Genomic DNA, 14,330 nt, shown 5'->3' with positions numbered 1-14,330 from the left:
AAAATACCTGATGATGATCCTATTTATTAAAGGAAAATTATCCAAACCTACCCAGCTTTGTGTGAAAAAGTAATTACCCTTAAACTTGGCAGTAAGAACTACAAGCTGACATGAAGCAACAAAGCAGGTCTAGACCATCACATTACCACCATGTTTAACTGTTAGGGTGTTATGTTCTTTTAATGAAATGCTGCGCTAGTTCTGTGCTAGATGTAACAGGACCCAGACTTTCTAAAAGTTTCTTTAGATGCCGTTCTGTGTACTGGCTGGCCGGCCACTCCTGGGGAGTTTCAATCGTTTTTGGAGATGTATGGGTATAGATATGCTGAGAACAAAACCCCGTCTTATTCACGAGTATTTTCACCCAAAAACCTGGCTGGTGAAAGCGAGCGCAACAAAAGCACTCATAAAAAACTTTATCTGTCGCAAAAGATGGATTGTAACAAAAGATTAGACCTTTATTATTCCATGTTATTTTTCCCAGTATACTATTTCCACATTTACTCAGAATGACATGTTTCTGCATATCATACGCTTTCATTGCTGGTTGATTTTACGCTCATTCCTCTTTTTGTTGTCAGAAAACTGTGACATGCATTTTACCTTCCATCAGGCTTATAAATAAGATTTTTATTGTATGGAATTGTAATCCAAGCGGTCTAGCACAGTGGAATGTAAGGCAGGCTGTTTTAGCGGCCATGGCCTAAAACTCTAACCCCATAAATGTTTAGTCATTTCATATCAGCAGTAACAAGAGCACAGAGCCAATTCATGCTGCTGTCCAAACACTTATTAAGCCCACTGTACTTGATACGGCTCTCAACAAGAAATCTTTCAGCGGCGGCCAGCCTCGGTGTTGACGGACACAACGCATGCCGCCCTGCAATGAAACACTTCAGCCACCAGGAGGAACTGCTGCGTGAGCGAGCTACAGCAGCAGGTGATGCTCGTCAAGAGTAACAGACTTGCAGGAGGCCAAAGGAGGTGTAACGGCTGATAAAAGAGTGAGCCGTGGGAGTCCTAGTAAACAGGTGGCAGATGCAGCGGAGAGCAGCAGACGAAAGAGAAGAACAGCATAATTCGATACGAGCCTGCGGAGGGAGGGAGAGGGGAGGAGAGTAGCCAGCGACCAAGGAGAAATGGAGCAGATGCCGCATGTAGGAGGAGGGAGAGCAACCGGGTCCCTCGGTGCTGCTTCCTGGTCACTTTCCCATTCTGCCCTCTCTGCAAATGACTTATGGTGAGAGTCCAGATTACAGTACGGCATGTCCAAATAACTGGTCCCAAAGAAGCAGGAACCCCACAGAGGTCGACATAATTCACGACTTTACAGGATCACAGAGGAAGAAACTCACCAAAATTAGATTTTATTTGAAAACTGGTGCAGAAAAACCACCAAAAACACGATCTTGACACTGACTGGCAGAGAATACTTTGACCCAAGTACAGACAAAAATGGATTTGACTGAATTTAAAAAAAAACTGCATAAATAATTGAATACATTCAGGAATTAAATACATTATTTAAAATTTAAATACAATAATAAAGCACAGACAATGGTGTAAATTAAATACTGGCACTGAAGGCGCTAAACGTCTCTTAAGGGTGCAGTGATTTGCATTTCCTTCCTTATACAATAAACCATGTACGTACGCAGCAGCTTCTAATTACTGTATATATGAGCAACAGCGTAATTCAGTTTGTGGCTTTCTTTCAACATGCTGGTGCAGACTGGGGGCGTCCCGGTCTCCTCGTTCATCTGTATCGGCATTATTTAATAGCGTCGTAACAAGCAGGAGCCACAGAGCGGAATAAATTGCATGCGCTAATTAACGTTTCATTAGCCAAGCTTGGAGACGTTACTGTTATTCTCTCTCGCAATACAATCGCTGCTTCGTGCAACACGTCTACTAATGAGCTGATCCAACCGCTGCTGCCTGCGAGTGTGTGCGTGTCTTCTTCCCTGCAGAGCATATGGCTTAAGGAGGCCAGCTTAGCCTTTTACTAGTTTGTAGTCTATGCTTATATACTGTACAGCATCTCATAACACGATATTTACAGTTTATGTGCTAAAGGTGGCTTCGACTTTCTCCTTGGGATGCGGTGCGAGATGCGGTGTGGAATTGAACCGTCTGTTTATCGGACCGTTAATCATGTCGGTGCGGGTGTGGCGTAGTAGCTAAGTGGCACTTTATCCCTCCCGGCGATGGTATGCGCGTAACACGGCCCGTGCTGCCGTGTCAGCGTTCCTCACATGGCCGTGGCAAACAGAAAGACCTGGATGAGCGGCATGACCTTCAGAGTTGAAAGGTCAGCGAGGACAGCCTGCAGTGAGTTTGTCAAAGAAAACACAAATAAGAATTCTGACCTCATTCCCCATCTCACCTGTGTGAAGCACACCCTCTCCCCCGCCCCACTTCTCAACAGACAAAAAAATGCAACCATACAGGTCCGACACGCATAATAATGATGACGCAGGATCCTTGGGAACTGACAATCCTTGCTTAAGAGTACACCGTTCCCCACCCTGTCCTTTTGAGAGTCAGTGAGAGATTAAATTTAGGGAGCATATCATGTTTAGAGAGAAGGTTTACCATTTCAATGCAGGCCCCAAGGTTCTAAATATATAATATAAGGAGCAGTGTGTTATGATATCTTGTCTCTACTGGGGCAGGTGGTAAATGAGCAAGCAAATAGTGCCGGTCTCATGCATCATATTATAGTTTAACCCCAGCCTCACCCCTTGGAGGGAGGGTGGATGGAGGGAGGGGAGTCACTGTATGGTCTGCTCCTGGTTTCGGGAGCGGACGGAGCGTACAGTACAAACATGCTAAAGACCTGCATTTAGTGTAACACGAGCGACAGTGCAGGAGTCACCGCAGGCTGCACTTCTTCATCTTTTAGCTGTTTATTTGACTAATTCAAAGCTGTGATGATGATTCTGCAGCTGATCTTTTGTTACAAGACCTCCAGCAATAATTGAAATTAATGACAAAATCTCCTTTTAAGTGCTGCTGGGATCTGGATGAAGAAGTTGGTGTGCTGTGCACAGGGCGGGGTAAGAGGGTTCTTAAGTGTCGGGGTTTTTACAGACATCTGCATTCAGATGACTGGGTTACTGGTACTGAATGATCATCAGAGGCTATTTACAGCCTTCCAGGAGTATGTGAGGAGGACAGGGAGAGGGACTGAAGTCAAAAGTTTCAAATGCACACACACAAGTACAAGTCAAATATAACAGACACATGTACCTCGGCTGAAGCCAGCGACGTCACTTCCATCAGGTTCTCGGCTCGGAAGGCAAACACAGCAGCTGCTAGAACTGGAATAGAAGGATGGGAGTTGGATAGGAAGAGCTAATCAGACTCAAGCATGGAGGGCATTACAATTAAAAAAAAAAAAAAAAGACGAGACAAGCATGTTACTGTTGTTTACCTGCAACTACCTCCAGTGAATCATATCCAAGGATTCGATCCCAAAGAAGAAGCAGCTGATCGGTGGAAAGGTAGCCAGAAAAGGCCCGTACCATCCACTTAAAGGCTAGACGCAACCTAGAGACAAAAACATCTGTTTGTAAACTGATTTTATGGCTACAGTTGTGCAAATGTGTCATATTAGCAAGCAACTCGGGGTAAAATACCAGCATCTTGTACTATACTAATCGTAAGTGATTTTTAAAGGATCCCTGAATCAGTACTAAGACTGTAGTTCCAGTAATTCAACACTAGATGGGAGCAGCTGATAACTATAAGTCTTTATACCATACGAATAGGCAAACATCGAATGTTGATGGCCTAAACAGGAACAGACAAGAATACTAGACCAAAAAAAAAAACAACAACCAAAAAATCGGTGGCCGCCAGAGCTACCACTCAGCCTCCTGGCAGTACAATCTGTAAATGGCACAAATCTCATGGAAGTACAAGCTCTAGAAGACAATTACCAGGTCTCTGTAGAGGTTAATGAGGTGCATATGAGCCTTAGTGACTTTATTTACTATATCAATTCAAAGGAAAATGTCTACGTAAGAACCAGGAATAATAAATACTAAAATCATAATAAATAAAAACCACTAAAAACACTGTCACTTTTTGTAATGGTAAGAATTATAGGTTTTTTTGTTATATTGCCATGGAAATAACACTGAAACCCAAGTGCCTGGAGTGACTAATCAGAATAGTTATTACATATACTGTTAAAACCCCTTTCCAACTTCCCCACACCAGTATACATCATATCCTGTCAATCTGTTGGAAATACCCAGGAGTCTTTATGACTCCACCCCTTTGGCCTAGTAGGCTTTTACCTCCTCACCACCAGGCTGAGAACAAAGACTCTTTACATTAAGAAGACTGTTTAACCTTATATGTAATTACCATGAGGTCTAAATAGATATTTCATCACTCACATGTATGGTTGTGTTACACCAGAGCCATGTGTTAACGTTTCAGTAGCACTGTGATTTGGTTTCGTCCTCAATTGCAACTGTTTGTCCTTATCTGAATGTATAGAGAAAATCATCCATCCACCCATTCACCCTCCATTTGTTAAATCTACTAAACCAACATTGTCATAATAAACCTTAAAAAGCTTTTTAGATCCTGTGTTTAAATTTGCACAGATTAGATATTCTGTGGGCCAGCACAGCCAAATCTCAGACTCCTTTTTTCCATCCTAAAGTGCTGGGTTGTTTGTAAATGAAACCCTTTTTTGAAGCCATTTTTGCTGGGTGGTCATAAAATGAAAAGACGCATTACTAGTATTTTAGCTGCATACCTTAACCAATGCAAGATTTTCATTCAACTTGACCTCTGACCTTGATCTCAAGATCAATGTCATAGACATTTGAACTTACCTGAGATTTTTAGTAGATCCACTTCATTTGAAAATCCTATGTTGTTTCAGTCTTATGCTATCATGTTCACATCGCCCAGTGCCGACCCAACCAGCCGGCATGGTGACAACAATACCTCGAGCTTTTCAGGCTAAGTGGGGAAAATTAAATGTGATGCTCCATCTTTTAATGCCAGTTGTCATACTTCATAAAGCAACTATGACTGAATGCATGAAGTTTAAATACAATGATTGTGAGCGTGAATGTCATGTTAATTTGGGGATTTTAAGGATTTCTTTGCATTTATCCTTTTCCAAGGTGATTGTACAGTATATATCTTTAACGACTTAAAAAAACAAGAACTGGATGCACTCCAATTCTCACAGGGTCAATAGTACAGATATTGGCTTAAATATATACTTCATACACTCACTTAACTTTTCATAAGTGGTGCTTAAGGTTCAAGAGTATCTTAACTTGACAAGGTCTGTTAACTTCTCATGAGTAATCTTGACTGACTACAACTGGTAGTTTCTCTTTGCAATATCAAAAGGATTTATTGGACAGCACTCATTGGATTGACCAATACTCAGAACATTGGGTAAGTGCAATAACTCTATGGAGATCCAAGAAAGACAATGGTAGATTTACACAATTTGCGAAAGTCTGTTGGATTTCTAAACAACTGCGGATTCCAAGATCATCAGTTCAAACAGGTTTTTCTGAGTTCAAGTACAAGTTTTTCTGATGTGGGTCTGGAAGAAGACCAAAAGTGTAATCCTCAGATGAAGAAATTGGTGAGGATGTTCAGGAACAACCCAGGAACCACCAAAGGTCAAGCCTGCCATGAACTGGAAAATGCTGGCACACCAGCATTCCTGTCCACAGTGTGACCAGTTTTATCTCCTCGAGGACTCAGAGGGTACCCACCAAAAAAGTATGGCAAATACTGCAAATATGTGATGTCTTGTTAAACGAGCAGATATTTGAAGTTTACACAGCACCATTCTCGCATGAAAATATCTTTAAAGTTTATTTTGTGACCCAGAGTAATATTTCAAACTCTGCAACTCTGTGTTCCTCCGCCACTGCCTCGTTTGAGTTTTTTTGGACGAAATGCATTCTGGGATATTGCATTTTGTAATTTCGAGCTGATTGGAGACCAAAACAGGCAATCGGATTTTTTTGCATCCAAGTCTGTGATTGGCTGGTTTTGTGGCACAAATATAACGGTGTACAGAAAGAGTTGAACGCACACGGGCAGAAATGCTGAAAGTGCGAGCAACACATTGCGAGCAAGCGCAAATGCAAAAACTGAGCGAGAGGGGCTGCTGTTGTGTGTGTGTGTGTGTGTGTGTGTGTGTGTGTGTGTGTGTGTGTGTGTGTGTGTGTGTGTGTGTGTGTGTGTGTGTGTGTGGATAATAGCAAACACTGAAATACATTTTTTGCAAGCAGCAATGAATTTTGTTCACTCAAATGTAGCTTTTCTTTGCTCAAAATAAATTTCTCCTCAAAATGCAACACTTGCCCCTGCAAATTATGTTTTTACGTGCGCTCAATTGTTTTTTACGTGTGCTCAGAATAGTGGCACAAAAATAACGCCATAAAAAAGAAGCTTCAAACTTGATTGAAATTTGCAGCTGGACAAGTCAGTTGCCTTCTGGAGGAAAATGTTATGCTCAGACAAGACAAAGATTGAGCTATTTAGTAAACGGACTGCTTCTTATATAGCACTTTTCTACTCTTTCTCAAAGCACTTTAAAAAACTTGCCTTATTCACCCATTCACACAAGCACTTTTTTCAACGCTTTTTCTACATAAGTGCATCTAACATTCACACTCCGATGGATGATTTGTGGATATTGCCCAAGGATATTTGGCATGCAGACACTAGCAGCCAGGGATCAAACCACCGACATTCCAACTAGCAGATGATCTGCTCTACCCCCTGAGCTACACAAACAATTAGCCACAACAAGATGTATGTTTGACAAGAAGTATGTTTGAAAGAGTAAAGGTGAGAAGACTGCAGCAACTGTCAAGCATGGTGGTGGTAACACAATGCTTTGGGGCTGTTCTGCTGCTAGCGGTACTGGTATATTGCAAAAAGTGGATGGCATAATGAAAGAAGAGGACAGGCAACCACTAGATCGTTAAAACTAACCAATGGGACAATGATCCCAAGCACACTTTTAAACTGGTTTTGGACTGGATACAGCGGGGATTGATTGGACAGGAAGTTATTCTAAGCTAATTATTCAATAGCATTGCTAGCCGCATGTTCCTGGTGAGATACACTGGACCACAGTGTGGAGTGTGCTACTCACGGCTGCACCCCAATCTGTCGCAGGTGGTAGAAGAGCTGCGGCAGGTGGGTCTGAAGCAGCCGCTCGAACTGCAGGCACAAAGACAGTATACCCTGCAGGAGCACACGAGAAACCACATCAAGTACACACATGAAGACAGAAGAAGAGAACGTTTGGATGTTGACTTTTAGCAAACACAAAATCTTACCGAGGGGTGGGAGGAAATGGAGTGCAGTCTGAAGAAGTATCGGATGTACATTTCCCTGAATACGTTGTACAGTTTGGAAGGCTCATTGTACAAGAAACACAAAGGCGCAACTGTGGGAGAAATTCAAATACACACTCCCTGTCACATCCTGCTTATACTGTCTCACTTCTGGAAAAAGCAGCAAGAGTGCCGCTCATAATCACAAACATACTCACCATACATTGAAAAGCCATGAAAAGGAATCACACCTGTTCAAAAAAGATATGCAAGTCAGTAAATTTCTTACACATAAACATCAGTTAGGTTTTCAGCGTGACAAGCCATATTGACTTTAGACTCCAGGTAAACTTTTTTTGTCTGAATGTGTGAATAATTGTGTAAATGCTGTGCTTCTGCCCCCATACCGCCTGTGATGATATAAGATTTTCAATCTAATGTGAAGAAAAGCATTCGGTGATGATAATATTAAACTATATAGAGATGGTTTGATAAACAAATGGCGCCAATCGTCTTTATTTTCATGGATTTATAGGTTAGAGATCAGGGCAATGTGAGCCTAGCTGCCATACTAAATAAGAGTACACACCGTTGCCAGAATGTAGAACACTGACAAAGTATATAAGGAAGTTTAAACATCCAAAAGTACTTTGTATTTCACTTCAGTTCCTAATAACACAAACAGTAAAAAAACACAAAAACTGATGAACACATCACTGGTAAACTCCTAAACACACTACAGTGGTCTCTCTCTATAACGCGGTTCACCATTCGCGGTCTCGCTGTTTCGCAGATTTGTTTTGATGCTTTTTTTTGTAGTACAGCGCATTGTGTTCTGTGTCCTGATTGGCTGTAGACCATTGTGACTCAATCTCATGCTGTGTCTCCTGTCCAGTACAGAATGCGTTCAGCTTGTCAAATTTAAATAAATCTTCGATCTCTAGCAGTGTGACTCTGAAGTGCTGCACTGTATGTTTGTAAGTTTTCTCCCCAACAAACACAACACATGTCGATGAAACATTTTGCACCATCAAAGGCAGCCGCAGGTGTGTTTAGTTTCATTCATTGTTTTTAAACAGAAGGTTTGAACTTTGAGTGTTTAAACAAGTGAGAAAAGTGTGAACATGTTCATGCCTGTTTGAGGAAAAGTGTATAAAGTGTGTAGTGAGGGGTTTTACAGCCTTAAAACATCTATAATAACTGTAAAAAATAAAGTTGGCTACTTCGCAGATTTCACCTATCGCGGGTTATTTTTGGAACATAACTCCCACGATAAACGAGGGACCACTGTACTCAGTTTGTACAAAATATCATGGAGGAATACGCTGGAAATAGCAGATCCATGTTGCAGTGCTTAACATAATCGGCTTAGGTCTCAATCACAGGGAGGCCAAGAGACCAGTTGGCAACCATGTGGCAACTACTGGACACTAGGGAAAAATGTGTGTATTCAATAGCTATTTGTGAGTGGCTGCTGGCAGCGAAAACAATTTCATTGGCTGAATGCAGGCCTAGAGACCGGTCATGACCCATGACAACCACTGGTTGTTATGTGAAACTGTGTATTCTGCAACCAGTTGCAGAGTGGTAGCTATAGGAAAGTTAATCTCATTAGCGAAGCCATCTTACTTTTCTCTAATTTAACATGTAGATGAGCTGAGTCTGCAGTGAGGTAGTGACTTAAAGGAAGAAGTGTAATAAAATACATTTAGGCATGGCTGGGTTGTTTAGCATATTATTACATGTACATTTTGTAACATTATATCATATTTTCACTTGTAATTCTTGCTGTTATCTTTACTACAGGTATATGTTGAATTCCCGTCTTCAGTTATTACTTTTTTATTCTTCTAGTTAATCACTCCCTCAATAGATATTTGGCCCGTTACATAAAATATTGCTGAACAGAGAAATAACACTACCAGAACATGTGAAATAATATTAAAGCTCACCGTTGGGAGGATAAACAACAGCACACTCCTCATCTCCCACTTTCCCTGTGAGACAGACAAGCAATGACATTAGCTTCTAATCTTTTAGTCATTTTAACCACATGCAAGGCTTATCATGGAAATAAAAAATTGTAGCAGCTACCAAAGAGATTTTGACTTTCTTGAAAATAAAATCACCAGGATTTTAGTGAAAATACATTTAACAGTGTTTTGATTTGTTTTTCCAATAATGGCATTTATTCAAATGACCTGGAAAATACAGACTCCTGACCATACAGACATGCTCACCCCTCTGCATCCCACACTCGTCTTAGGTCAGGTTCAAAGAAATAAACACAGCTAACATGCAAAGTCATCGGTGTATGAGAACCCATGTTATACGTGTGAAGGGGCATTCCTCTGGCCTCGTGCCATGAAGAGATGCGTAACTGTGTATATTTGTCCTTAGCTAATAATCTCACCTTGGATGTATGACTTGGGAGGTGTGGCACTGTTGTATTTGAAGTGCTCCAGGACGGCCGTGTCACGGGAGAAACACAACAACACCTGGGAGGACAAACACACGGAGTCAGACACATTTTCATGAACTGATTAAAAATGATGGTATCAGATAGTGGATTTAAGGTTTGCGATGCTTAAATTTCATGAGGGATGTATATAGGATATGTTCCTAATATGTAACAGTATGCCCCGCCTGACAACCGGGGATAAAACAGACAGCAGTTAATACTCTTATCTGCTCTGTGCTGGTGATGGCCTTGAGTGGCCCTGATTCCTCTTGGGTAAGAAATCTATTAAAGCAGAACATCTGGGGTTAGGGTTTCAGGATGTACTGAAGCAGGCAGTTACCGAGCCTTAAGTGGCTGCTTGTTTCACAAAAGGACCGTATGAGTTAGAGATCTTTCCATTACAGTCCAACTTCTGTATATTTCTGCGAACAAATTTCATTTCCTCTAGCCACTTAAGCTGAATTACATCAGCGCGGAAAAATAATCTCTAGAGAAAAGATGAAACCAGAAATTCGTACAGTTAACTTAAGACTGAAGGCGGATGAGGACTGCAGCAAATCGTGAGTTTGCTTGACCTTTGAGATTATTTGATGGGATGTCACTGTGGGACTACTTCTCAGGTCTAATTCAAATGCATTTTAGCCATCTTTAACCCTCTAATGCCAAGTCTATCACATTAGATGATATGAGTTTTGTGAGTTTTTGAGACTTCTATATAATCAACTTTCATACCCTCACCATTTCTACACACAGACAATAAAGCAGTCTTATCAATGCAGTCACATTGTATGACTAGAACAGTGCTGTGGTGGAAAGTCTTTGACTGAAGCATAAAAAAAGATCCAAACTCAAATCAAGACAGTTACATTTTTGTATTAAATGTCGATTTAATGACTTTAACAATGTCACGTGAATATATGTTTATCCAAAAGACCTGATCTGGATTTTTCCAGACATATAAAGTTCTGTACAAATGTCTCGAGACAACACTCACTTCTTTATATCTTACAATGGAAAAGGGAAATAGTTGCACTGATTTACTGAACCTCCAAATATACATGGAAATACAGTATATGAAGGAAAAACAGAGTTTGGTATGACTTTATTCTTCAACACAGCCTGAACTCTGAGCTTTCTTGTTGTTTAAGTATGTCAAGTTTCTGGGGCTGTGGACCCAGCGTTTTAAGTTTTAGTTTATTTTGATGTTTATGTTTAAGTTCATTAGGTTAGCTAAGTTCATTTGTTTATTAGATTCCTTGTGTTTTCTACCCCTGTATCTAAGTTTCCCTCACCATTTATGTTTCATGCCATGTGTTGTATGTTACCAAGTTTGTGTTGCAATGTCTGAGTTCCATGCTGTTTCCTGTTTTATTGTGAAGGTCCCTGTCCTATGTGCAGTGCATCTAGTTTTGCTTCCCCTTGTCTCATTAGGTTTGATTTGTCCCATCTGTGTTCCCACCTGTTCCCCATCCCTTTGTTATCTCTCTGTGTACTTAAGTCCTCCTTTGTTTGGGGTCAGGTTGTCTGTTGTTCACGTCATGGTTCCATGTTTCAGGTATTGTTGCATCCAGGCCAAGTTTCATGTTGAGGGTTTTTTCATGCTTATTTTTAGTTCACCAAGTTTAGGTTAATGTTGGTTTTGCTTCAGTTTGCCCTTTGTTTGTACCTTTGTTACCTGCCTCATTAAACGACTGTGACAAAGTAGACTACAGGAATAGTTCTCGAGACATCTTGAAGGACATTCAAAGCTCTTCTTTGGAAGTTTCTGCCTTTCGTTCTGTTCGCTGTCGAGATGATGCCACACTGCTTCAATAATGTTCAGTTCCAGTCTCTGGGCAGACTAATCCAAGACTGACAGTGTTTCAATGTGTGGCTTTTTTATAATATGGCATAACATTTCTGGAAAACTCTAAACTTCTGCTTACGTAGCTGCTCAAGAGCAACAATACGTGGATTATTTCAGTGCCTAGTGAGTTTAACATTAGTCAACATTGACAGGAATACTGTAGCTTTGTTCATGTACGTATGTGTTCGTCGGTTTAGCATTAGGGAGCATGATGGGCAAACAGTCGCTGAATAAACCGGTTGCCCAGTACATGCAAGTGTTTATCAGCTGAGCACTAAAGGGAAACCGAGCAGTGAGTGCCAGTGAAGCTATTAATACAAGGTCGTATCCGCATCTGGGCTGAACAAGTAAGGCAGATAAAGATGAGCGTTGCTATTAAGTGACAATTAGCTAAAACGAGTTTTAATGTTTGGGGCAATCGGTTTCTGGGTGACGTAGAAGCTCTTATCTCACAGGAATATGGAAGACACAACAGTGACTTTGTTTAATCTGCAACAGTGTAAACAACTGAACTGTACAACAAAATAAGTGTAACAAATTGATAAGGGAGGCCACGGGCAGGTTTCAAGCCTTTAACTCTGTTGATAGAAGTTAGAAACATGTCAACAGATACAAAGTTTTAACTATGCTGAAATGCTAAACAGTAACAAGTTCCAAGCAAGCACTTCATTAATATTTGAGCTCAGGTCACAACATTTTTTGAAACACAACTCCTGGTGTGGTAAGTAAACTGAGAAGAGAGCCTACCTGATAGAGGAAATCTTCAAACACAAAGTAGTAGTCGTCATTACTGGCGGTGAGCTTCACATCCTGTCGGAGAGGACGTTTTGAAATTACAATGATCTCAGAATGACGTAACGTTACAGATTATTGATGAGCACAGTGACAATGTAACTTACCTTATAGATAAGGTTGTCCACCAGCAGGTTATGCTGTATGACTCCTGCCTTTAACTGTTCATAATGCATCACATCCTGAAACAGCAGAGAGCCAACAGGTTTAATGTCAACTTTCAGGCGGTTTCACATCCAGAATCCATAAATCGCATCGCAAACATAACAGGAATATTCCCCCCCATTTATTATTTAAAATATACCTCACTCTCTTTAACAGATCCCTCTAAGTCAAATTTATGCACCTTCTCTGTCTGTGACTACAGCAGGTTTGAACGAGGCTTCACGCAGAGGTGACGTGTTTCCGACCGCATGGTTAAAATCAAGCGCGCCTCCGGTTTGAGACAGGTTATCATAAATGAACCAAAGAAAGAGCATCTACACGATGATCGGCAGTGAACTGAGAGCAAAAACAGACGTTTCTGTGACTCTGACAGCTGAGCGAGGACACAGAAAGCACTGTGGTAATATGGACAGCGTCAGCAAAAGATAGCTCCGACAACTTCTGCTAAAATACTTCAAGTTTATATCTCCTGCTGGTATGGAGTGGAAACATGGGTCACAGCAGTTCACTTTACAGGTTAGATTCGTGGATAGTGAAATAGATCTGAATTGGACACCACTCTACAAAACTTTAAAAATAAAAGATAAAAAAATAAGAAATATCCCACTGTGTTAAATCAGGTGTAAAATGGCAAACTGTGTGATACAATAGGATCACAAAAAGAGTGCATGTTTATGACCAGCACTCAGGAAGCTGAGGATCCCTATTCAGAAGTAGGGATGCAGCCTGGCTCTTACTACAAAGTCCTGCTGTTTATAGAGTCTGTATTTACGCTGCTGAATCAAAGTGTGTTGTGTATACCGGTTTGTTTTGTTGTAAATAAATAATAAACTTTGATGTTTTATGGTGATGTCAGCCTGCTGTGGCGTCACCTCGTAGAGCGTCATATTGAAAAAATAAGCTCTCTCTGTGCCCCATCATATGATATATTAATCAATAGTGTTGAGTAGTGTTAGCGCTCAAGATCAATTTTGACCTTGGTCAAATGTTTAGCCCACCTAGGTACTCATGTCCGCCAAGGCCCAATATATTGTTGTGAAGATGATCCAAAAAACACTGTGGGTAATACAAAGTTTTTACTCTGACCTTTAGGGTCGAGCTGTTATTGGCATCTACTAGGGATGCACCGATACCGGTATCGGGTATCGGCCTCGATACCACATTTTCTAAAGTACTCGTTAAAAGTCCCCCAATATCAAGGACCGATACCACGGTCTGAGACCTGCCTATGTTTGAGCGGCATGTAAGGGGTTAATCAAAGGCCCCGAGTGCCCGCCCCCAGGCCCCGGCTGCAGCTCAGAGCGGGGAGAAAGCGAGGCGAGACATATCAGCTGTGTGGAACTATTTCAAAGTGAATGAAGACGCGAAAACAAAGGCGGACTGCAAATTGTGCTCAGCGAAATTGTCCAGAGGAGGCTCTAAAGGTAGCGCATTTAACACAAGTAATTTAATCAAGCACCTAAAATCCCAACACAACAACGAGTACAAAGAGTTTACCCACGCTTATTAGCACAGAGGAGCATAGCTGATGCTATAGCAGTGGGACGGAAAATAGTTGGGCATTTTAAACATTCCGCTTTAGCCTACTCCCGCCTCGAGGACATTCAGGGACAGCTCAACCAGCCAATAAAGAGACTGCAGCAGGACGTACAGACGTATTACATGCTCCAGTCCCTCATTGAGCAAAAGCAAGTGCTGGGCGTGTATGTGTCCGAGCACG

General features: G+C 41.3%; 1 protein-coding gene across 2 annotated transcripts in view; it reads right to left on the bottom strand.

The window, feature by feature from the left end:
* Positions 1 to 1,351: 1,351 nt before the first annotated feature.
* The window catches only part of tbc1d19 (TBC1 domain family, member 19), a 29,632-nt gene continuing 16,653 nt past the window's right edge, over positions 1,352 to 14,330 (bottom strand). For both annotated transcript variants that reach the window (XM_004562686.3, XM_076881776.1), the window contains 10 exons: positions 12,553 to 12,627; positions 12,401 to 12,463; positions 9,760 to 9,844; positions 9,299 to 9,343; positions 7,565 to 7,597; positions 7,350 to 7,459; positions 7,163 to 7,254; positions 3,437 to 3,552; positions 3,253 to 3,323; positions 1,352 to 2,326 (listed from right to left, as the gene is read on the bottom strand). In XM_004562686.3, coding sequence (XP_004562743.1) covers positions 2,252 to 2,326; positions 3,253 to 3,323; positions 3,437 to 3,552; positions 7,163 to 7,254; positions 7,350 to 7,459; positions 7,565 to 7,597; positions 9,299 to 9,343; positions 9,760 to 9,844; positions 12,401 to 12,463; positions 12,553 to 12,627 — 765 coding nt within the window. In that variant the 3' untranslated portion in view covers positions 1,352 to 2,251. The remainder of the gene's footprint in view (positions 2,327 to 3,252; positions 3,324 to 3,436; positions 3,553 to 7,162; positions 7,255 to 7,349; positions 7,460 to 7,564; positions 7,598 to 9,298; positions 9,344 to 9,759; positions 9,845 to 12,400; positions 12,464 to 12,552; positions 12,628 to 14,330) is intronic.

The sequence above is a fragment of the Maylandia zebra genome, linkage group LG3, assembly GCF_041146795.1.
Source record: "Maylandia zebra isolate NMK-2024a linkage group LG3, Mzebra_GT3a, whole genome shotgun sequence".
Lineage (NCBI taxonomy): Eukaryota > Metazoa > Chordata > Actinopteri > Cichliformes > Cichlidae > Maylandia > Maylandia zebra.
The sequence above is the reverse complement of the archived record's forward strand: the minus strand, read 5'-3'. Positions and strand labels throughout refer to the sequence as shown.